The sequence below is a fragment of the Neofelis nebulosa genome, chromosome 15 (genome assembly GCF_028018385.1).
Source record: "Neofelis nebulosa isolate mNeoNeb1 chromosome 15, mNeoNeb1.pri, whole genome shotgun sequence".
In the NCBI taxonomy this organism is placed as follows: domain Eukaryota; kingdom Metazoa; phylum Chordata; class Mammalia; order Carnivora; family Felidae; genus Neofelis; species Neofelis nebulosa.
The window spans coordinates 17,274,563-17,300,381 of NC_080796.1; the positions used below are offsets into that span (position 1 = coordinate 17,274,563).

The window sequence follows — 25,819 nt, forward strand, 5'->3', positions numbered from 1 at the left end:
ACCAATAAGGAAGTTAAAGTGTTCCTACACATATTTAAATATTTTTAAAATACTGAAATATAGGAGGTAACAAACCAAATATTAAAGTGAGTTTGAGTATAAAATAAAACTGTCTACATTAGCAGGAAAGAAATGTACATTGTAGACATTAGAACAATATTTTTAGACTCATCCTTTCATATCTAGCTTACCAGTTTGAATTGAAACATTTTTTTTACAAGCAGTAAGCTTTAGAGTGATTATATAGTCTCTGAAATAGGATGCTATTTTACCAACTCTGAAATTTCTTATTAAATAGTATCTAGTTTGGTAATCAGTCTATTTGTGGTAATCTTTAAAAAGTAGACACCTTGCCCATTTTGAGGTTGAGAAATGTGTTATCTTTGTTGTGTTTTGTTGAGTTTTTTTTTTTTTATGTTTATTTTTGGGAGACAGAGAGAGAGAGTGCATGCACGAGTGGAGGGGCGGGCAGAGAGAGAGGGAGACAGAATCTGAAGTAGGCTCCATGCTGCCAGCGCAAAGCCCGATGTGGGGCTCGAACCCACCAACCGTGAGATCGTGACCTGCGCTGAAGTTGGATGCTCAATCGACCTAGCCACCCAGGCCCCTCTACTTTGTTTTTTAACACCCTGTTGGGCCCTGAGGCTGTCTTACATGGTCAGTATTAGAGACCCTTAGCGCTAACAGTCAGTGTGTATTGTTCCCTTCACCATAAGGTAAAATACTTCCTCTGTATCACATGCTTTTTTTTTTAAGTTTATTTATTTATTTTGAGAGACAAAGCATGAGTGGGGGAGGGTTAGAAAGAGAGAGGGAGAGAGGATCCCAAGTAGGCTCTGTGCTGTCAGCTCAGAGTCCGATGTGGGGCTTGAACTCATGAAACTGCAAGATCATGACCTGAGCCGAAACCAAGACTTGGACGCTTAACCAACTAAGCCACCCAGGTGTCCCTCATCTGCTTTTAACATAGCATTCATACGAGACATCTTAGACCCTAATAAGTCTAATCTTGACATGCCCTGTGTTTATTTGATAATACTACTTTTACTCTGTCCTCACATGTCATAAGAACACTATTTGGTAATTAAATAAGGAAAAGTTAAATAATGCATAGTTTGTTACAGAGGATGACTAATAAAAATCTGTATATTCTGTCCATGTAGTACATTTTTGATATGAGGAAAAATGAATAAACTTAATACAGAATTCATCTTTTTAGAACACACAAATTATAAAAATACAGAATAGGAATTCAATTTATGAAATTCAACAAGGAGGTAGATTTTATTTGAATGACAGTTATTTTATTTTATTTTATTTTAAATAATTTTATTCATTTTTGAGACACACACACACACACACACACACACACACACACACACACACTGTGAAGCAGGGGTGGAGCAGAGAGAGAGGGAAGCACAGAATCCGAAGCAGGCTCCAGGCTCCAGGGACCAAGCTGTCAGCACAGAGCCCAAATTCATGGGGCTCCAATTCACGAACTGTGAGATCATGACCTGAGCCTACGTCAGACGCTTAACCGACTGAGCCACCCAGGCGCCCCTTGAATAGCAATTATTAAAACATGTTCTTAAACTTAATGATTAGGTACAATATTGTCTTTGTATTGTGGACATTAATCGATCCATTATAGCTAATTTCTAAAAATTTCATTTTTCAAAGTCAGAATATATTACTTTAAAATATTTTTATTTTTCTAAACTAAAAAGTGCCTTGTATTTCCTAGGCTTTTAAAAAATAATACATCATAACTTATTTCTAGGCTTTGAGTGATTTTTTTTTTTTTTTTCCAATCATAAAGAGGTGAATTTGCCTTCATCAGATTACTGGTGGGATTCTTGTCCTGGCCTTATGACTAGATGAGCTCGGACTGATCATTTGGCTGCTTTGTGTCTCAGTTTCCCAATTACTGATTTATTTAGATAGTGTGGCCTGCCGTAATTTCCAGAGATGACATAAGTATGGGGTAGACAGTATGGCGTAACATGTTTGTATTTCTAAGTAGAGCAGTACACATAATAATGGGCTGTCTTAATTATCATATCTTCCACTTACCACCTCAAAGTTACCTCCTATCACAGCCATGCACAGTTGACGGCATTCACGGTTTTGAATGAGCTCTAAAGACGAATGCCCTAAACAGCTACGGCAGAGACAGTCAGCGGATTGCTGATTTTAAACCCGACTCTTTTTTTCCATTTCAGGTCCTTTGAAGTCATGGGTTGCTGGCTCCTGCTCAGAGTGACAACACCCTGTGGAGCCTGCTGTACTGGCTCGACCACCACAGAGCCCCACTGGAGCATGGAGCCAGCCTAGAGGGGGTCAGGTAGGAACTGTTTTTTCACTTTATGGCACGGTTTTGCTGATTGGAAAAGAAAAAAAGTAATTTTTATACCCCAAGAGGGTATACAATATTGGTGATTATTTTTGAAAAAGGGCTTTTCAAAACTGAGCCATATTGGAAAAAATCAGCACTTACCCGATCCTGTGCAAGCAGGCTCTACACAACATCTAGTCCCCACTGTCCGTGACAACAGTCACGTGTAGCACTTCTCAGATGGATGCATTTGATCCTTGTTTTACTGTTTATAGCATAAGCTGTAGTTAGTAACTCAGATATGATGTCAGTCTCGTTCTATAAGCATCCGTGGCTACATTGAATGACAGAATCTGGGCACACCAGTGATGAGTGTCTTAGAACTTCAGTCATGGGAACACGTTCCATATTTTTCAGAACAGCTTCCTATCATTATTTTTCATTCAATATCATGTTTCTGAACAAGAGGCAAGTAATAGTAACATTAATTGACCCTTTCCTATGTGCTATCTAAGTAGTTTACATGGATCATCTCATTAAGTCTTCATAAGAATAGTATGTGGTAGATACTGTGATTATTCCCATTTTACAGATGGAGAAACTGAGACATAGAGACGTTAAATGACTTGTCCAGGGTTACGGTATTACTGAGTGGAAAAGCCAAAATTGAACCCAGAAGTCTGGCTGGCTCAGAGGGTAGAGCATGCGACTCTTGATCTTGGAGTCTTGAGTTCGAGCCCCATGTTGGGTTTGGAGCTACTTAAAAATAAAATAAAAATCTTATTAAAAGACTATAATTCCTTATTTTTGTCTACACTGGAGAAAATTCTGATGTCAAGGGGCTAAAGAGTTTTTTCGAGACCAAAACACAAATTTTTTGGAAATACATAGAAATTGGCCATGAGACACCTTGAGCTCAGCACTGAATGAGTTTAGCCTAAAGCTTATCTCTACCTTAAAACTAATAATTCTAAACACTTGCAATAAGCGGACCAACCATATTGCATTTTGTAATAAATTATTATGAGACCATTTGATCTGATTTTTTTTTTTTAAAGTTTATCTTAGAGCAAGCACGCAATGGGAGGGTCAGAAGGAGAGACAGGGAGGGGGGCGGGGGGAGAGAGAGAGAATCCTAAGCAGGTTCCACGCCATCAGCGCAGAGCCCGATGTGGGGCTCGAACTCACAAATTGTGAGATCATAACCTGAGCTAAAACCAAGAGTCAAATGCTTAACCGACTGAGCCACCCAGGCGCCCTAGTCTGATTTTTATTATGTAATGGGTGCTTTCTGGAAGATACTTATTTCACAGGCAAATGGGGTAGAACGTGCAAACACACTGACACAATCAGCATTGAACTAATTTTATTGTGTTAATATTTGGAAGTACTTCTGTAAGTTAGAAGTTATGGGTACTGTATTTATGAATATCTAGTGGTATGGAAACATGTCACTTCACATGTTTATGTGCCAGGAAAATAATCCTTCCAAAAAACAGCTGCATGGTGCCCAAGATTGAAAATAGAACAAAGCAATGGTCAAGAAGGATTTCTTCTTAAAGATTGGTTTTTCAAGACGGAAGGAACAACAAATAATTCCCCAGCTACGTACAGTATTGTGACAGATATAAAACCAGTGAGGAAACCCTTTTCATTTAATACTATTTTAATGTAAACTTTTTAAATACCTTAAATCATTAAAGAGATTGAAAATATATAATTTTGAGGAGATAATAGCATTCTAGATCTTTCATTAATGGGTTTTTTAGAGACATACTCTTTCCTAAATTTTTATCTATAAAATTAAATAAGATGGTCTTTATTTCATAAGATTTGTACATTCCATAATGTTTGTGGAAAAATTTAATATTTGAAAAAAAGATTACCTAGAGAGTTGATAGTTTTCTGAGTGCTCTTAGTTATAAATGAAAGTACAATGAAATGTAGAACAAACACAAATATAACAAAAAATATTTCATGAAACGCTTTCTAGGAGGATTTTCTAATACTTACTTCACTGTGATTCAAATTTTTGTTCAGTTTTTCTTTACTTTAAGGAATACAATTTTGGTCTTCTAAAAACCATCTTATCTGTTCTTGAAAAACAACATAGGTAGGAATGTTGTATCTATCCCTGAAATGGATAAATGAGAAGAAACTGTAGAAAGGAAAGCAAAGCATGGAGAGATTCAGGAACTGATTGAAATCCTATCATTTCTTCTTTCTTTTTTGTGTTGTGCAGATTTGTTGAACTGAATGTTCTGATGAAGAGGTGATAAGTAAGGATAAGCCAAAGCTATCATTCAGATGATGATCATGCGTTATCCAAATCTAGTAATTCAAAAGTCTCTGAGCAAACGTATCAGAAGGTAGACGATTTAAAGTTGATAGAAGTGGTCCTAGTGGCAAGATTTAGACTGTTAAATGTACAAATTGAAGCGACCAGGATATACTGAAAAACTTCTTAGCTATTAAGTTAAGGACGCTCTCAACTCAAGATATTTTATCTACTTTTGGGGAATAAAATGCCATTATGAATAGAAACCGGTGACTATCCAAAAGTGCAAGGTTTTTGTCTTGTTAACATTTGCTAAGTACTGGAACACAGGATATTAGAAACTAGGAATTAATCTTACATTCTGGGGGGAGCTGTGCTTATTATCCACATATTCTAGCCCCATTGGGACACTGGAACCCAAGCCAGGACTTAGTAGCCACCTCCTATTCCCTGGTGCCTTGCTTAAGTTACTAGGTCCCTAGGATGGCCAGGAAGAAAGAAGCTTAGATCTAAAAAGTGTCACACGGCTAATTATTGTCAGAACCCGGTTTAGAATCAAAACTCACTAACTCCAAACCAGTGCTCTTTCCATTTTATCATGCTGCCTTTTCCAAACAATAGAACCCATTTATAGAACAAATTCTTACACAGAAACTCAGAGCATCAAAAGGATGAAAAATTAAATGTTTTATTTGAAGCCGGGGTGGAAAGCATGAAGCCCAGACTGGGAGGCCTATTCCTTTCCTCTCTTTTCCTTTTCCCACCAGGCCCCTAAAAACTAAGGCTTCAACAGACCACAGTTTTAATATGCACAACATATCTTAGAGTTTTTAAAATTATCTGTGTTTCTGTCATGGCGATTACTTCGTTGAACTTTTCTCTTACAAACCGTTTTCTTTGTCTCACGTCTTCACTTGAGCTCCTGTTTCAGCTCAAGGTGCAATTCCCACCGTCTAGCAGAGTGTAGTGAGCATCTCATTTCATGCTTTGAATCCTCCAGTCCAGAACGAAAGCCATCTGAAAGGGGCCAGAAAGGGGTTTAAGAAGGGGGAGGAGTCTTCCGTCTAGTGAAAGAGATAACTCTAGTTCTGTGTTATCTACCTTGTACCTTGTGCCTGTGCTAAGTGAATTCGACAAAAGGTATATGCATGGAAGCGGAAGAATATTTTCTCAGCTCATTCTTAGTTTGCTAAGTGCTTGCATGGAATAACCTGTCTGAAGCACATGGCCCCGCTTACTCACTGCTTGGGAAATATACCACGGTACTTACTTCTGTTCTCTGCCCTTATACATTTGTTTCTTAAGCTTAGAGTTGATCATGACATTGCTGTGCAGTTTTCTGCTGCTTACTTTTAAGTTGAAATCTCATTTTTGTTTCAGATTCTCCTTCTTCTGTGGTTAACAAACAGCTCGGATCCATGTCACTTGACGAGCAGCAGGGTGCGTGCAACAGGAGATGCGCTATGCCCATCCACCCGTAGTTTTATTGCGATGCATAAACCAAGCTCTCTCTCTCTCACTTTTTCGTAGCATTTCGTTTTGATTATGGTCTAACAGTCAGTATTTTGTGAGCTAAATTGCCCTACGTGGTATTGTGCATAAAGGTCCTCCTTGGCCTGTGCGGATTATTTTCTACGTAAACTCCGTTTATTTCTACCTTTGGCCCCTTATGCCATCTTTAAATTCTCTTTTTATAACAATATTGTAATGGATATAAGCTATATCTACCTTGAAAAGCCGAGGTGTCATAAAACTGTGTAGAACTGTGGGGTGAGCTTACCATATTACCTAGTGGCTGACCCAGAAAAGGGTATTTGAACATACTAATATTCTGTATTACCAAATGGCTATGGTAATATGTCACTTATCCAGTGGTCAGACTACTGATAGCTTTAACTGTAAGGAATACAATTATGATCTCATTCTGTAGGGAAAATAGTGTCCACAGGTACTTGGCACGTGTGAAGTAGGACAGTGTAACATCAGCTTGAAAGCTCTGAGCACAGCCTGATGAGCCAGGTGACTTATTTTTCAAGCTTTATTACTAGCACATCGGTCAAGGACAGCACAGAGATGGATTGGTAGAGGAAGACGTTCTGACCATGAGAAGGGGAAGCTGAAAAGAAGGATGGAAAGAGAAAGGCTCTAGAAACGAAACAAACAGGCCGTTCAGAATTAGGGAAAGCAACTTTACTGTTGCACCTCCGAATTCCCTGGGTTATTCTAAACGTCTTGTGATGCAGCTGGCAGAAACCAGTGATGTGAAGTTGTCCGGGATAACTTAAATAATACTTTTCTCTAAGAAGACAGATGCATCATCTCTCTACTATATTTTATAAATATGTTTCCAAAAAAATTGGGAAAAAATAACTTTGCTCTAAGGCCATAAGCTATTAGTTGGCTGAAAGTTGACACGTATAGGGTGCCTCATTTGCCAATGGTATTTGGGAACTTCAATATTATTGAAGTACCTGTTTAGTGTGAAACAGATCTGATTTTAGCAGTCTTCCTGGAGACATATTCAGAAACTAATTTTAAAACAAATTACTTCTGATCTTAAATTATTCTTTCGAGACCTGAGATGACCACTATTGCTGTGGGTGTTTCTGTTCTTGAGACTGCATGAATGATGAATGAGTTGGTAAATGAAATTTGAGAACTAAGAAATTAAGCATGTTTTGTCTGTATGCATTTATTGTAAAGGCATGAACAGTGAAGAATAATTCCCTTAAGGTAAAGTACAATTATATCACCATGTTATAATATATTGTACTACTGTTTAAAACTGCTCTCTAATCAAAAATCTTTTTTGTAAGGATATATGAATGCAAATAGTGTATCACCACCAGACAGTTGTGGCCAGATTCATATTCTGTTAATCACATAGAGTAATTTCCATAGATTATATTGAATATTTTATTCAGTTAAATTGGTACTTAATTTACATATGATATGGAATATGGCAGAAAGAGACCAAGAAGGGATAACTCGCAGATTTTTGGCATCAATGCCTGGGTGAATGATGATGCCACTTAACTAAGGTAGATTAGTCTTGAGGCAGAAATCAGGAGGTTCTTTGTTTTTTGGCCATGTCAACTATGATATGCCTGTTAGTCATATAAGGAGAGGTGTTATATAAAAGGGCAAATACTGAGTAGGTTTGGCAGAAGCTATATCGTATTAGACTATCATCAATGAACTGTGTAATTAGAAACGTTCTAATGATGAACAGTATATCCAAATGAATTAAACCCTGAGCTTTTTTTTTTTTTTTTCACATGCCTTTTTGTTTAGCAGGATTACATCCTTTTTTTTTTAGGTTTATTTATTTATTTTTGAGAGAGAGAATGCGGGAGGGGGGAAGGGGCAGAGAGAGAGAGGGAGAGAGAATCCCAAGCAGGCTCCGTGCTGTCAGCATGGACGCGGGGCTTGATCTCCCGAACCGTGAGATCATGACCTGAGCCGAAATCGAGTCAGACACTTAACCGACCGAGCCACCTGAGGGCCCCAGGATTACATCATTTAAAAAGTACTGGGGACTTCTACATTACAGCCTTATACTACCTAAAAATAACTTCTGTAAACATTAAGAGAAACCGCCCACCACGATCTTTCTCATCTGGACTAATACGATAACCTCTCAGCTGGGTTCCTCACACCCACTCAGGCTGCAGCCTGTTCCCAGCAACAGCCAGAGTCAACTTTTAAAAACAAATCTAATCATGTCCTTCATCTACCTAAAACTTTTTAATTGTGTCCCTTTGCCCTTCAAAACAACCCAAGTCCATACCGTGGACTTGACCCGGCCCCTGTCTCCCCAAACTTATCTCAGGCCACCCTTCTCTCACTAAGCTTTTGACAGATAGGTCTGCTTTTAGTTCTTCTAGCACTCTCTACTCCTTTCCCTCTCAAAACTCTTATGTATGCTATTTCCTCTACCAAAAGTCCTTTTCTCCTACAGCAGCTTTCTACCCATCAAATCTCAGAAATTCCTTTCTTAAAAATAATATGACATTTTAATTTGAAGTAATTCTCCCCTCTTCCTCTCTTTGTGACCTGTTTTCCTTCATTGCATTTGTCACAATTTGTAATCATACAGTTTGAGGATTTGTTTCATCCCTGTGTTCTCTAAATGTTGTTTTCATCGACTCTAATACACTATGATACAGATATGCCTAATACCATATCTGTTATACAGTAAACAATAAATATCTGCTTAAATGAGTGAGTTAAATGACTTTATTAAGTAGTGGGATGCCTTAGGAGAAGCAGAACCAGATTTATGTATTGGAAAGATGATTTTGGCACGATTACAGATGGTTGATTGGAAGGGGTTAAGATTGAAAACTGCAAGACCATGGAAGGGGCTGTTGTAATAGTCCAGGTGAGAGACGCTCTGGGGTCCAATCTAAGGTGATTAGAGGTGGGAAATGAGAAAAATGGACAGATTTTGTCAATATTTGAGAGACAGAATCGATGGCACCTTGAGACTGAGTGGTTAAAAATGAATGAGAGAACCATATCCAGGTATCTTGATAGGATAATGGAGAGCGATACCATCAGCCAAGATGGGGATTTCCGGAGAAACAGCTGGTTATAGGGGGAGAAGATACATGAGATTTTCTTGATATGTTTAAGTACACTGAGCTATGCAAATTGAGAAATCTTACGGACAGATAGATGGATATATGTGTCTGGGAGTCACTGGAGAGGTCTGAGGGGGAGATAAAAATTAGGAATCATCAGTTTACAGATAGCAGTTGAAACCATGGTAGTAGATGAGACTGTCGAGGAAACGAGGGTAAAGTGAAAAGGGGGGAGTGTACCCTGCAAGAGCAAGCAGAGGAGAGGGTTCGGCCAAGGAGACCGGAAAGGAATGAGCAGAGGAACTGGCAGGGCAGAAACGATGCCGAGTTGGGGGGGGGGGGGGGGGGGGGTTGGGCGGTGGGGAAGCCAAGTTCGAAGAGGAACTGCCCAGCAGTGACCTGTGAAGCGACGATGTCACGTCCGACGAAGACTGAGGAATGGTTTTGGGCTTTGGTCAGAGGCCGCTTACCCGTTGTTGCCGTGGCCTGGCAGTTTGAGTGGCGCCGTGGGGGCAGAAGCCAGACGGCAGTGGTTTGAGGAGAATGGTTTTCTTTTGGAGGCGGAAACGTTAGCACGTAGATGACTCTTTCCATAAGCTCATTTAAGAATGAAAAGGTAAAGGAAAGGTAATGTCTGGGAGAGGGGTTGTAGTTTCCAAATGGAGCACGTTGATAAAATAAGAAAGAATCTTTGTCCGAGAGGTTAAAGGTGTAGGGAATAGTTGATGTCCCCTTAATGCTATTATTTCACATTTTAATCTTTGTCAAGACTCTTGTGTTCCACTTTACCCTGTAGAATGGGAAAAGTAAAGTTCATAGGTTTTCTTTCTGAACATATCTCTAAGGATTATTTAATTATGTTTCAAGTTTCTTATTCATACTTTTAAAGAGACGCTGTTACATTTTTTTAATTGATAATTCAGTTTCATACTTATTTGACAATGTTCATCTTACAAGCCCTGAGGTACTTTCACATTATTGTTTGATATCCCACCGTAGTCCATAGATTTCTTTATTTGAGGGGATTATCAAGGATAAGAATGCTACTAATAAAAATTTAAAAATTGGGGTGCCTGACTGGCTCAGTCAGTAGAGCATGGGACTCTTGATTTGGGGGTACTGAGTTTGAGCCCCATGTTGGATAGAGATTACTTAAAATCTTTAAAAAAAATTTTTTTAATTGTAGTGGATTTGCTTCACTAAAAGACTTTTTTTCTTTCAGTGTTTATGTACACATTATTGCATTGGTTGGTCAGTCACTGTTTTTGTTTATCTTGAATTTTTGACAGAAGCACAACATTTTTTAAATAAAAGTATATTTAGTCTAAACCTTCAGAGTCCTCAATGCAAGCTGCCTGGTTGCTGGTTGCCTCAATAGTTCTTTTCTTTTATGAAAATATTTTCCTAAGAAACAAAATGTCAAGGAAATAAGTGTACAACATGCATATTGTTTTTATCCTATCGTAAAATACTTTCCAATATCCTGCAAATAGAGGGCTTTGTACACACATTGACAGCCTCTCTGTGCTAATTAGAAACTCCTTTTGAGTAAGCACAATGATACCTGTGCTTTGTGTTTAGTTTGAACAGCGTGTTAATGAGTAGTTCTGGTGTTTCTTTTCATTTATATCCTTAATTATGTAATGCCTACTGTATTATAAGGAAAATAATCCTCTTCTGGCATATATTTCTCATCCCTACTTACATTATTAAAAGTAACACATTATTTTCTGTTAAAAATATTTAGGCCAGTGATTTCCCCCTATTAAAACAATGGAAGAAACCTATGACCTTAACTTTTAATTTTTGACGGAGTGTAAGAAAATTGTTCTGCCTGGGTTTTAAAGTTTGGCCGTGACTAAAGCCAGTTGCTGTATATCCATTAGAGTGATAATCATCCGGGAAGTTGATAATGCTGTTGCGTTTGAAACTTAGGCCCGTGGGCGATTGTGCACCTGCCAGACACCAATTTGTAGCTTTAGAAATACAAATTTTAACTCTCCACTGTGTATATGCACAAAAGCAGACTTCTTTCGATGTCCATAAGACGTTCACTTAGAGGATGAGACTTGCGGGTTACCAGGAACCAGTGAAACAGCTCTGACTGACTCTACTAGGGTAGATGGGAAATGGGAAAATGGGACCTGTCAGGCCTTCCCTTAAGGTCATACGCTGTCACCAGATTACAATGTCATTTTAGTAATTTCATGACAGTATTACTTCAAGTAGTATTTTAGATCTCCATTAAATGTACTTTGACAGTTCTAATTTTTGTTAAATAAATATCTAACTGTTGAAGCCTGCTGCAGTAATGGAAAGTACAAATTCAGTATTCATCATACTGGAGTATATTTGTAAATACTGTATCTTAAATTCTAAAAAAAAAAAAAAAATGTTAGTGAACTTAGAGTTCATTTTAGATTTTTTATATTCCAAAAAATTAATGATCACTTCGTTGCTTAGAAGGGAGCAGTCTCCCTTTCCCCAACTATTAAGTCTAGGTTCTTCGTGCTAGTGATACATTTGTTCTTTTGAAAGTTAAACCCTATTTCATTTTGAGCATATTGTGTATGCTCACTCGTTCTCCTCTCCTGCTAACCAAATCAGTATCTGTCTGTATATCCAGTTAAATTGTTTTCTAGCCCAGAACCGTGTATGATAAAAATAACTGACATTTATTGAGTTTTTAGTGTGTGACTGGCATTGTGTTAAGAATTTTACATGCACTACTAATATTATTCTTACTTACTGATGAAGAAACCAAGACTCCCAAGAAATCTAGAAGGACAAGTGAAATAAGTGATGGAGCCTTATTTGCACGTCTGTGGCATTAACTCAACTCATATTTAATTATCTGTTTACTTGGGGCAAGCACTGGGCTCACACTAGGATGCACGCTCCCTGTGCTGGGAACATAGTGTTGATTAGCAATAACAGTGTTAATAATCATAATAGAGTCGGTTAACCGTAATAATAGCAATAGCAGACACACTTGCATTGCATATTCTTTGTGGCAAACATCACTTCGAGCAATTTTTATTTGTTCATTTACTTAATCCATACCACGACCTTATACCATAGGTACTGTTACGCTCATTTTCCAGATGACGAAACTGAGGCACAGGGAGATTAAGAAACTTGTGTGAGGTTACCCACTGTAAGTGTGCCTTAGTGTTATAAATGTGATCCAGACCGAAGCCTGACTCTGCCATCTGGGATCATAACTACTCCGCTTTGCCTCATCTAACAGTAAAGACAGATGATGAAAAGATAACTCGAAGTGTGGTGAGTGTTATAAAAGAGGAAATAACAGGGTTCATTGGGGAACGCGTAAGAGTGAGTCTCCACGTCTTCTGGCAGGGGGCTAAATACGGCATCCGTGAGGACGAGATACTTAAGCTGAGGTCTGAAAGAGGAGTGTGAGTAAATTAGGAGACGGGCAGTGAGTACAGGCAAGCAGGAACAGCATATGCAGAGGCTCCGAGATAGTCACGTTAGCATGACATGAGCGTCCCACTGCGGCTGCAGTGTTCCTTGGCTTCAAGAGATGGGTGGGGCCCAGATTGAGAAGGACCTTTGGGAAGTTTAAGGTTTGGGATTTTATTTTAAGAACAGCAGGAAGCTAAGGAAGGATTTAAAATAGAGAGTATGGACTGATCCATCTGGTTTGTCCAGAATAGAGTATGGAGATTTGACCAGAGACAGAATCACTTAGGAAGTTCTCCTGGTACTAACATTTTGACCCGATTGATGATAGAAGTCTGGGGAGGGAATGAAGAGATTGAAGAAATATTTAGGCTATAGAATAAACAGGATTTGATAATAGTTGAATGAGGCAGGAGATTGAGGAGGAGTCCAGAGTATAAGCTGCAGTAACCACTTTAGAATTTCTCTGTGGGGGTGGTTTAGTAATGGCAAGCTGGTTGGAGGGACCAGGATGAGAGTATGTGTCTTCACATATTTGTGGTTGTTTGGGGGAGTTACTGATGGGGATTAACAGATGACATTTCTGGCTGCTGTAAGGCTAACTCCCAAGTTTCGATTGAGCACAGTTAAGTGGGTAGACACATTCTTAAATAGGCAACCCTGGAAAAGGAATAAGGTATGGGAGGGGATGAGTAGAAGGAGGTGGGATCGCAGACTTGCTTTTGAATATGTCGATTTTGAGTTTTCCGTGTGAGAGACCCACGTCTGTTGGAAAAGGCAGTTGATTGCATGGATATGGGGCTTAGAAAAGGTGTTAGAGGGTCGCCTGGCTGGCTCAGTGAGTAGAGCATGTGACTCTTGGTCTCGGGGTCGCGAGTTGAAGCCCCACATTGGGCCTGAAACCTACTTAAAGAAAAGAAAAGAAACCCTTTTTTTTTTTTTTTCAACGTTTTTTTTTTTTTTTTTTTAATTTATTTTTGGGACAGAGAGAGACAGAGCATGAACAGGGGAGGGGCAGAGAGAGAGGGAGACACAGAATCGGAAACAGGCTCCAGGCTCCGAGCCATCAGCCCAGAGCCTGACGCGGGGCTCGAACTCACGGACCGCGAGATCGTGACCTGGCTGAAGTCGGACGCTTAACCGACTGCGCCACCCAGGCGCCCCAAGAAACCCTTTTTTTAAAAAAAGGAGGAAAAGATGTCAGAGCTAGAGAAATAAATGGGGAATTTTCTGCATATAGATAATAATTGAAGCCATAGAAGTAGATGAATTGACAAAGATGAATATAAAACGTGAAGGGAGAAAATTCAGTATCTAAAACATCTCAGAAAAAAAATCAGAAAAATTCCAGAATTAAAGATTTTGCTAGAGGAGATAGATACAAGAGACGAAGAAGGAACCAGAGAGGTCAGAGGTAGAGTAGACCACCAGTACAGTGTCGTGAGATTGAGAGAAGAGAAATTCTCAGATACAGGAGAGCTGTGTATCTGAGTGCTGCTGACAGGTCAAGTAAATGGTTTCCAGAAATTCTCTACTAAATTAATCCGTGTGGAGGAGATTGATCAAATTAGAGCAGTTTCACAGGCTGGTAGAGACAGAGGCCACGGTAGACCAGGGGGTGAAGAAATGGAGATGAGAAATAAGAAAAGCATTTCAAAAACATTTTTGTAACGTTTGTTTGTTTATTTTGAGAAAGAGAGAGACCAGGGAGGGGCAGAGAGAGAAGGAATCCCAAGCATGCTCTGCGCAGAGCCTGCCAAAGCGGGGCTCCGAACTCACAAACCTTTGAGATCATGACCTGGGCCGAAATCAAGAGTTGGACACTTAACTGACTGAGCCACCAAGGTGCCCCAAGAAAAGCATTTCAAGACAATAAGCAGGGAAGACAGTAGCTGGAGGGGAAAATGGCTAAAGAGAGTGTTCTTCTGAGCTGTCTGCCTGGTTTGTTCATTTTCACCTGGAGGTCACATATTGATCTGTTTTGTGTGACGGGCAGGTTTGGATTTTTTAAGAGAGAATATTCCCGGGGAAACAGAAAAGAGAGATACTGAGTAAGGATTCGGGGAGGGTTCTTGTGCCACATGGCGTGGGCATCTTTACTTGTTTCCTTCCTGTGTGTTCTCCTCAAGACTGAATGTGAAATAGGAATAGGGACTCTTACGAACAGAGAGCTCTAAGGCTCACGGGTCTGCAGCAGGGGAAAGAGAGCCTAGGTAGCTGCTGCATTTCAGCCCAGAAATTGTAAACGTCACTGGGAGTATGAAACCAGGCACAGTCTGAATCTACATGTATCCAAACTCCTGTTTAGATTCAATTTACATTTCTGTGTTATGTCATGAAAAAAGTTCTTGGATTAAAATTAGTATAATTGATGTAGAGGTTGAGTTTTGATTGTCAGGGAGATATTTTGACTAGAATATTATTTCCAAAAGATTTTACAGAAGAGATTTCCTAAGAAATACCAGTTTTAAAGTTGTGCTTTCTTTGGTTTTGGCTTCCAGAACATCATTTATGTATGTAAAGTCAGATCGCACTAGTGAGAACACTTATTTTTAGAATAAAATGCCTTGCCCCACAGTCATCTGTATGGTAGATAGGTGTTTTCTGTGAAGAATCTACTCCTAAAAGCAGTTTCTCCACTTTGAATCAGAATATGCCTTCTTACGCAAATGATTGGAAGAACTGGATATCCAGTAGTCTGAGGTCTGCAGAAAAATTACGGACTCCTGACCTATAAAATGGAAGTGTTTCAAATTGTTCTAAAAATTATATTTGAGAAATTTGCCTTCTCTTCTGTGCAAGTCAAGTAAGTTGGGAGCAAAATTTGAGAAGGTAGTTGAACCTTATTGATGTGTCTACATTTTTTTCAGAGAATTTCACCGTATGTTTTGCTTCCTTTTAGATTTATTTATCTTTTTAATTTTTTTAACATTTGACTTAATGGAATGAGAAGTGGCAAGAAGTTCATTGCAGGGGCGCCTGGGTGGCTCAGTGAGTTGAGTGTACAAGTTCAACTCAGGTCGTGATCTCACAGTTCATGAGTTTGAGCCCCGTATCGGGCTCTGTGCTGTCATCGCGGAGCCTGGAGCCTGCTTCTAGTTCTGTGTCTCTTTCTCTCTCTCCCCCTCGCCTGCTCACGCTCTGTTTCTCTCTCTCTCAAAAACAAGTAAACATCAAAAAAAAAAAAATTTTTTTTTAGTTCGTTGCATAATAGAAAATACTTTTCATAAAGAATATACTATTTCTGTATTATCCACCGCTTACCTAAGCTACTCCGGGGATTAATGTATGATCGTACAGTTACGAGAGTGACGCAGGAGCAGAGAAATGTTGGGCATAATGATTCTAAACAAATTTTTGTGGCCATATCCTCATTAATTATCTTAATTTTGATTACTCTTTAAATTTACATATAGGATAGGTCTCCAGGGATATCCTAGCTGAAAGTTCAAACATCTGTATCAGTATTTAGATGATCTATAAACCTAGTTACCAAGATAGCCTATTTTGTGCTACTGTCAGCACACTTAATTTTTGGCATGACTCTGAGCCTGTGTTTTTAGAACCACAGAGGAATATAATTTCATAATGTCAATGCACAGATGAAATGGTTTGCGTACATGTGTGTTACCAAAACAAAATTGTTTGTGGTTCATATCTGAAAGGCTTGGAAGGTATCTAATTAAATAAAATTCAGAGAAGTTGCTTTCAAATTATATTCCAGACCATTCTAAAGTTTTTTTCTGAGTCACTATACTAACCTGAAAGGGCTCTTATAACATGTCTGGAGAGGATCTTTAAAATTGGGTCTCCAGAATTTCATGTTATTGACTATTCACTTGTAACCTCGAAAATGAAGTCTTTTACAGTATGTGGTTATTATTGTGCTTTTGATTTTTATGTGGTTATTATTGTGCTTTTGAAACGTGTGTTTTTAAAACAGGTGGTAGTTTGCCTTTTTAGCACTGCAAGCTGCTGTCGCCAGTTTTTAATAATTATTCTTTTTTTTTTTTTCAACGTTTTTTATTTATTTTTGGGACAGAGAGAGACCGAGCATGAATGGGGGAGGGGCAGAGAGAGAGGGAGACACAGAATCGGAAACAGGCTCCAGGCTCCTAGCCATCAGCCCGGAGCCTGACGCGGGGCTCGAACTCACGGACCGTGAGATCGTGACCTGGCTGAAGTAGGACGCTTAACTGACTGCGCCACCCAGGCGCCCCAATAATTATTCTTAAGTAAGCAATATAAAATAGCCATCTCTAACTTCAGCAGTGTTGAACAAATTGAAAGTGATTTTTCCCCCACTACACTGCCCTTGTGCTGAGAGCACACAGTTTAATTAATTTTATCCTCCTATAATGTTTTTAGGAGAAAGAGAAATAGTCCAGTCTCTAAGCACCCTAACCAGAAGATACAGCATAATTTTCCAGTACTCTGAGGCCAAAGTGACAATTTGGGTTACCAGAACCGTGATCAGTTACATTAATATTGCTGAAATGGATTACACATCATTTCTGAGAAATAGTACCACGAACAATTGGTATTTCTAAACTAAAATATTTAAGCAGTCTTATTTTCTATTTTGTATTCAAGTTACTTCCAAGACAGCATAGTCAGTAGGAACTCCATGTAGAAGGAAGCTTAGATGGTGAGACAAAAAAATCTAGCTCAGAATCACCTGTTTCACCATCTGTAAAGTGGAGGTTTAATACAGGACACACCTGTCTCCTGGGACATAGTAATGCTTAAGAAATTCTTGTTATTATTATGATGGTGCTTTTTATATAAAGTCATTTGTTTAGGTGAAGTTCTAACCACAAGGGCTCTTAGATTAAAACTTTTACTTGTTAAGCAAAAAATATCTTAGTTACATATTTCTGTCTGTTGTGTGAAGTTTTGAATAATACAGTTTTAATTATATATACATGTATATATATATATGTATATATACATGTATATATGTATATACATGTATATATATATATATATATGTGTATCTATATATATTTCAGTGTTTATTTTTGAGAGAGAGAAGGAGAAAGCAGAGAAGGGGCAGAGAGAGAGAGAGAATGAGAACCCCAAGCAGGCTCTGTACTGTCAGCACAGAGCCCAATGTGGGGCTCGAACTCATGAACTGTGAGATTATGACCTGAGCCAAGATCAAGAATCTGACGCCCTGAATAATAAAGTTTTTAGATTGTGTTTGCCGATATAAATGGTTACAAATATTTTTTCAAATAGAGTAAAAATAAGACATTTAATTTCTTAGTTTTTTAAAGTGGATTTTTCTCAGACATTTGTAGCTTAAAATACGTATTGTATCAGAAAAGAATTGTGAATTAATTCGCTAGTAAGCCAGGGATCTACATTTCTGAGAAAATTCAACCTGGTAAGATGTAGATGATCAAGAAGAGGAGTATTAAAGTAGGAATAGATTGGAACGAGCCAGGAAATGAATCCTAAACTGTGGGTAGATACTCTTATTAATGCCTTAGTTATGCATTGGGTGGTGTTTCTGCCAGAAGCACTCGTTATTTACATGCAGTCTGTAAGGAGTTAACTAGACTGAGGGGTCTGAAGTTTGTGTAGCTAACAGAAGAATGCATTCTGTTTATACAGCGGTGACCCAATTTTACCCCAGGCTGGTGAGTTCATTAACAATCTCAGTGAACAAATTCTGTCAATGATAGTCATTTTATAAATTAAATGAATACCACTGTGTCTTACATGACTTACAATATGTAGATTGTATTCATGAGAGATTAAATAATAACTTATGGTGGTAGACACCGTAAGGAAGACGGTTTAATTAATATTATCTTAGGAAGCTTCTTGCTTTGCGGGGGTGGGGTGCTGCAATTTAAATAAGATATTTTCCACACCATTCTGACCTCTGGACAAAGGTTGTATTCCTGCAGTTAACAGAGTGCAAGTCTCTAAAGCTGTCTCTTTAGTTTTATACAAAAGGAAATTTTTGATACAGCGTATAAATGGCTTCTTACAACTTATGTTGCTATAAGTGAGGTGGATGTAAGAAATTCAGTCCTGTAATTCTCTCACCCCTTTTGTTTTCTACCCCTTCTTTACTTTTAACAGAAAAATAAATAGGGGTGCCTGGGTGGCTCAGTCGGTTAAGCGTCTGACTTTGGCTCAGGTCACGATCTCACGGTTCATGAGTTGGAGCCCCGCGTTGGGCTCTGTGCTGACAGCTCAGAGCCTGGAGCCTGCTTTGGATTCTGTGTCTCCTTCTCTCTCTGCCCCTCCACAACTTGTGCTCTGTCTCTCTATGTCTCTCAAAAAATTAATTACAAAAAAAATTTTTTAAGAAAAATAAATAGCAAAGCACTTTATAAAGTGTTGTGACAGATAATAAAGGAACCAGCCCAGCTCTGCCTCTTAGTTTCCTGGATCATTCAATCTTGCAGCTGTCTGTCCTCATCAAGGGTTATGATGGTGATTTGGGCAGCAGTGGGCCAAAAATTTCAGCAACTAAGAATAAGGGAAATTTAATTTCAGTAAGATTAAGGGAAAACTATGTGTGGACAAATGACTACCAGCAAATTTCTCAAAGTTGGTCAAGGGTAGGACGGATGTTTTAAAAGTCCCATTCTTAATAATTTTATGTAAGCTAAACATCTGTTAATTCAGTTATTTTCTTGGAATACCATTTGATGAAATACCTCCTTTAAAACACTGAATGTAATACTGAATCTTTGAAAGTTGTATTGGATTGTTAATTTATTCCCAGTGGCTATGGCAATGACATAGTCATAACAGTAGTACAGAAACAAAGTGTTTTTACCATTTGGGAAGCCAGCTTTATAATTTACTGACACTGTTATTTTCAAATAGCAATCAGTATTACAGGAGAGGATTTCTCAGGAGTTAGAAGTGAAGACCCAAGAACTGAAAGCCCTGAGTTTTATTACCAGCTTGATTTCTCATCCCTAGGAGAGAATCCTTTTCCCTTCTACTATAGTTCTCCATTGGAAGTCTTGTTAATTGCCATTTCATAGGATAAAAGTTAGAGCAGAGGTTCTGTCGGATTCTCTTTTAACAAGCGCTCTAGTGTCTTCAAGAGGAATACAGAAAGATAGAAGTCTTTCACTGCAGTATAAAATGGACGTGATAACCAAAGGTCCTGAATAATACTGGTTTTATGAAGTTGTTACTGCTTTTGTTCTTTTCCAAGACAGAAGGCTTACTATTAGTAATGTGTCAGTTCTTAAACTGATAGCAAGAAAACAGTTATATCACAGAAGAGTTTTCTTTCTGCAAGCAACTGGCAGAAATGTTACATGTTTGATTATATAGCAGTTTGTATTTTCTATGTATGCTAATGTTCCCTCAAGCTATTAATCATCATAAAAAGAAAAAAAATTTAAGCTTTATTTAATTTGGTGTTTGACTATCCATGTACTCTTTTGGGGAGGTGGGGAAGGATAACTTTGGGGTGGTCTATATCAATTTGTGTAGAATTTCTTGATTTTATTTGCCATTTTACAAAGATTTAATATGTTGAGATAGATAATGTATCATGGACATCCCCTATAGATTCTTAAGGTGAAATTACGATTTCCGTAGTTTAGAAAACAAGTTCCTGAGATTAGTCAGGAGAGGAAGAGGAAATATACCAAAACATATGATCTTATAGCAAAGAGAGTTTTAGAAATATCAAAAGCATATTAAATTTTCTTTTCCTCCCCTCCCAATAGAGTGCAGGCTATAATCCCTTGCTAGATTATAAATCTGTGAATTTGAAAGAACAGAAAAAATTTGATAGCCTTTAGTTGCAGCAGAGTTTTTACTGAACAGCTGCTTTCAGAGGCCTGGCATCTTGCTTCTCAGTGCTTCTGAAGGAGCCAACGTTAGTTTATCGTGATGCTCTAGCAACTAAAGAATGAAGTCGTGAGCATTCCATGACATGAAAGGACCAGTTTATAACATATCTCATTGCTTGTTAATATTCTTTGATTTCCTAATGACTAAATATGACTCTCAAATGTGTGTGATTTCCATCTGAATTGAAGGGAGTCATGTCCACAAAAGTAGAATTTGATGCAGTGCCACTTTGAAATAGTGTTTCTATAACACTTGCTTTTGAACTTTAAGTGAGAACCGTAACAGATGTGAGAAAGAACTATGACAAGGACAGCCTAATTTAAGTTTTATAAATTTTAGGAAATGTCATCTTTTTATTGGTTTCAGAGACTTTTTCAAATGTTTTAAACACAATTTTCAGATAACAATAATGAAAAGCTGAGCCCCAAACCAGGGACAGGTGAACCAGTTTTAAGTTTGCACTACAGCACAGAAGGAACAACTACAAGCACAATAAAACTGAACTTTACAGATGAATGGTAAGTTAATATTTTTGTAAAGCTGTTCTTAGCCATTTTGTAGGATTGTATTAGATACTATTTTTAGCACTTCGTCATCTTTGTGTTTTGTTTAGTTGTAATGCATTGGTTCTCCAACTTAGGGTGGGTGGTTCAGATCGCTTCGAGAGGTTGTTAAAACACAGATTACTGGGCCCCACTCTCAGTTAAGTTTGAGGTGGGATCAGACAGTTTGCATTTCTAAAAATTTCCCAGGTGATGCCGATGGTGTTGGTCCTGGAATATTTCTTCTGATAAAGAATGCAAAAGATAGAAAAATAAATAATCACCAATAGACCATTAGTGCAAAAAAAATAAACCTAACACTTTGGAGTTTTTTTTCAGTCTTGGTCCTTTGCGTAGGTGTGTGTGTCCACACACATATGTACATATATGTATGCATGTGTGATTTGGGGGTTGCGTTTTAAAGTTAATTTGAATCATACTGTACGTATTCTGTTCTCTCCTGCATTTATTTGGCTTAACTCCATAATAAATATTCCCACATTTCTACTTAGTTTTCGTAAATCTGAAAACTGTGTAATATTCCAGAGTTTACCTAACCGTTTTTCTTTAATCAGGCAGTGAATTTACCTTTCTTTTTTTTATAATGAATATCTTTGTTTACAAGCTTTTTCCTATCTTTAAGAGTGATTTGAGATGTATTTTTAGAAGTCAACTCTAAGTCAAAAGATATTGCCAAATTATTTTCAAAGGACTCTTCTGTCATTACGTTTCTCCCAGCAGCATATGAAGGTTCACATTTTGCTGCCCCGAGGCCAGTGTTCAATAGCAATTTCTTTTTAATTTGTATATTTGATTTTAAAATAATTGTCATTTTTATTTAATTGATTACTGGTAAGGTTGAACTCTATTTGATGGCTATCAGGTTCTCTTTAATGACATTTCTGGTTATATTTATGGCTCATTAATCTAGTTAAATCTTATGTCTTAAAAACAGGTTATGTGAGCTTCTTATATTCTTTTAGTCTGTCTCATGCCTTTTGCTTGAGATAGTATCCAAAATTTTGTATTTAAATTTATTACCATTTCTATATTAATATGATTTAACATATCAATAATATAATCTTTCTTAATATATAATTACATAGTAATATAATTATATGATTAATGTATAGTAATTATATTAATCATTTATAACCAATATATTAATTATTTTGTATAATTGATATTATATTAACATATTCCACTGTTTATTATTATATATTATATGCTCATATAATATATACATAACATATAGCTATATATTGTTTACTAATATATAATTATATGTTGATATGTGATTTTACTTATTTATTTATTCCAGTTCACTGGTTTCCATTTGTGTTTATGTGTCTATGTATTTACATTAAAATCTTTAAGTAGTATTTTCAGATATTACTGAAATCCTTCTGTGTTCCAGAGACTATTCTAGACACTGGGAATACATCGGGGAAAAAAAAAAACTGACAAAAAAATCCCTCCCTATTGGAACTTACATTCTAGATGGGGGAGACAGACAATAAATAGAGCAAATAAATGAATTATATAGTATGTTAGAGAATACTAAGTGCTGTGGAAGAAAATATAGCAGGTAAGGATGATTGGGAGACCTCGGGTAAGGGTAGGCATCATTGAGTAGATGGCATTTGGACAAAAACTTAAAGGGTAAGAAGGAGTGAGCCATGCATATATCAGGAGGAAGAGCATTGTAGGCAGAGAGAAAGCCAGTCCAAAGGCTCTGACGCAGGAACAGACCACGAATGTTCAAGGGTCTTTAAGAAAACCACTGTGGCTGAAGTGGAGGACCAAAGGAGAAAGTAGTAGCAAAGAAGTTCAGCCCAGGTAAGCGAGGAGCATATTTAAAAGGATAAAGGATGTCTCTGATTGCCGAGTAGAGAATAGGCCCTAGGTGGAAGCCAGGTGGCCAGTTAAAAGACTAACAGTAAGAAAGGTGAGAGGCACCTGTGTCTTGGACCAGGATGAGAGCAGGATTCTAGATATACATTTGAAGGTGCAGTCAGTAGAATTTCTAACTTCTTTATGAGCCTTAGTGTTGGAACTCAACTTTTTATAATCATGATCTCTGTGGCCCTTTTTCTTAATATGTAATTGAAGATCATACAAGATTGTTATGCTTTATGTCTTTCTTGTTCTAGTCTCATGTTTCTGTACCGAAAAGGCTGATTTTTTATAAAGAATCTCATCTGAGCATTTTTTTAGCAAAGATCCTTAGTCCCACTCTTCTTTTGAATGCTACTTTTTCTTCTCTAAAAACTGACCATGAAATTCTCTCATTCACTAGTTTCTTATTTCTTTATCAGAAAGTAATTAGTTTTTTTCCTGATCATGAAAGAAAAAAGAAAAAAATTATAAAAAGAAAACTCAAAATGTATGCAGTCTTTTTCATCTCTTTTTCATATGCCAGTATGGGGTCTTGCTTTTATTTTAGTTTCTTTGATGACAGATAAGGCAATAGAGCACACTAAGAGCTTAGACCTTAAACTTGACAAGCTGTTGAACTTCTCTGAATCTCAGTTTTTTCATCTGAAAACAGGCATATCTACTAAGAACCTACTTTAGAGGTTTGTTGGGAAGATTTAACGAGATCACACAGAAAAAGCAGATAGTACTTGGCACGTTGCCTAGCACACGACAGGCCCGGGTGCTGGGTCTGTAGTTCCCTTCTTTGTAAATTGGCCTTTCCTAGCCTTTTCCCGTTTTTCTACTACAGTGTTCATATCTTTTTCTTACTGTTTATAAAACTATTTACCTATTTATTATAGAATTGAGTGAGGATGATACCATTTGTCTTTCATTTGTTGCAAATATTTTTCCCAGTTTGTTGTCTGTCTTTCAGTTTACTTATGGCAGTTTTGCTTTATGGTTCCAGCCTGTGAGCTCATGCTTAGAAAAGCCTGTCCTTCCCAGGATTAGGGGGAAAGTTTCTTCTTATTTTCCTCTTATCAGTTCTGTGATTTTCATATCAGAAATATGTGCTTAATTCCTCTTCAACTTATTCTGTCATAAAGTATGACATAGAGCTATAGCTTGATTTTTCCACATGACTCTTCCTTTGTCCTGTTACATTGATTGAGCAATTTATGCTTTTTTCTGTGATTTAAAATGCCATATTAACATATGCTTAACATGTTTACTTGGTTACATTGTCTTTTCCACTAATGGCTCTGTTTTCCTACATCAGTATCATAATGTTTCAATTCTCATAACTATAATACACTGAGCATTTTATTTATGTCTGTATCATAGCTTTCTCAATGGGGAAAAAAAGATTTATATATCACATTGGCTTCTCTTTACCAAAATTGCTATATATTTCTTTCCGGTTAAAAAGAAATAACATGCTCATTGCAAAAAAAAAAAAGTCAGAATCTAGAGAAAAGTGTGAAAAAAAATCACTTGCAATAATCCTACTGACATTGGTACGTATCCTTTCTGAAATTTTTTTCTGCATATATACCCATGTAGATACGCATTCTTCCTAAAAATAGCATATTATACATGGGTATCCTTTTAAAAAAATCAAATTGTCTTCTGCAAGTAGCCTAAAGGGGGTTTTATAAAATCTTGGCAAAAAGTCCATGACAATTTGCATTGTCTATTGAGTCATTGCTATTTGTCTGTTACTAACAGTTTTTAAGTTACTTGTAACTCTCAGGGTTTTTTTTTTTCTTGTTCACATTTATTCTAAATCTAAGAAATTATTACATTTCTCTGAATTTAATTTTAGTCCTAGATTGTTTTACATTTTCCTCTATTTTCTTTCCCATCTAATCCCCACCTTACACCTATGCCATGATTTATCACAGAACATTCATTGAAAATTATTTATTTGAATCCATCTAGGATTCTGCCCTAGCCAAAAATGCCGACAGAATTGTTAATCATCGTCAGGTGGGTATTAAACTAACAAAAAACATTATCCGAACTTTCTACAAGCCCTGGTGCTCAATCACCTGCCATATGTGAACAACAGTCCAGAAGTAGGAGCAAGCTGCATAGGGGGGTTCAAAGACCAAAGTGTGTAAAACCAGTAAGGATTTGGATGTGGTGAACCATCTGTGGTGAGGACAAGAAGAGAGTCCATGTAATTCAGTTAAAATTCAATACAAATGTATAGAAATAAATAGAAGCATCAAAACCTTGAAAAGGTGGTCCTTCTGTATTTTTAAATCTCTTTTTTAAGGTTAAGGAGGATTAGAATAATCACCTTGATCTTTGAAAGTGGTGTTTTACAAGTACTATTCAAATAAGTCCTATATTTTATCTGTTGTGTGGATTTTTTGTTTCTCTAGTTGTAAAATATAAAAATTACCCTAAAAGTTCATATTTATTAAGTTCCTGGTGGAACCGCTTGTTTTGTTTTGATAATAGGAGCAGTACTGCCTCAAGTTCTAGAGGAAATGGGAGCCACTGCAAATCTGAGGGTCAGGAGGGATCCTTGACCCCACAGAGCTCTGTGCTACCACCAGGAGACAGTGAGACAAGTAAGGTGTTGTTTCTGTTGTCATTATAAAACCCCAGTGTTGAATGTCCACCTGCTTTTATGTTCTTTCAGTGCAGCAGTTTTATTTCTTGGTTAGTTGGTAAGTTAGTTAGTTAGTTAGTATTTTGTAGAGAGCTCGAGTGGGGGAGAGGGGCAGAGGGAGGGAGAAAGAGAATCTTAAGCTCAGCGTGGAACCTGACATGGGGCTTGATCCCACAACCGTGGGATCATGACCTGAGCCAAAATCAAGAGTCGGACACTCAAGTGACTAAGCCACCCAGGCGCCCGTTTTTTGTTTTTAATAAA

The 25,819-nt window shown here is 37.6% G+C and overlaps 1 protein-coding gene across 8 annotated transcripts in view; it reads left to right on the plus strand.

Moving 5' to 3' along the window:
- The window catches only part of DCAF6 (DDB1 and CUL4 associated factor 6), a 135,614-nt gene that overhangs the window by 72,245 nt on the left and 37,550 nt on the right, over window positions 1–25,819 (plus strand). For 5 of the 8 annotated variants that reach the window (XM_058700366.1, XM_058700368.1, XM_058700371.1 and 2 more), the window contains 3 exons: window positions 5,997–6,056; window positions 20,871–20,988; window positions 25,402–25,514. In XM_058700366.1, the coding sequence (XP_058556349.1) occupies window positions 5,997–6,056; window positions 20,871–20,988; window positions 25,402–25,514 (291 nt within the window). The remainder of the gene's footprint in view (window positions 1–5,996; window positions 6,057–20,870; window positions 20,989–25,401; window positions 25,515–25,819) is intronic. The other 3 variants (XM_058700370.1, XM_058700373.1, XM_058700374.1) reach the window with 1 other exon arrangement.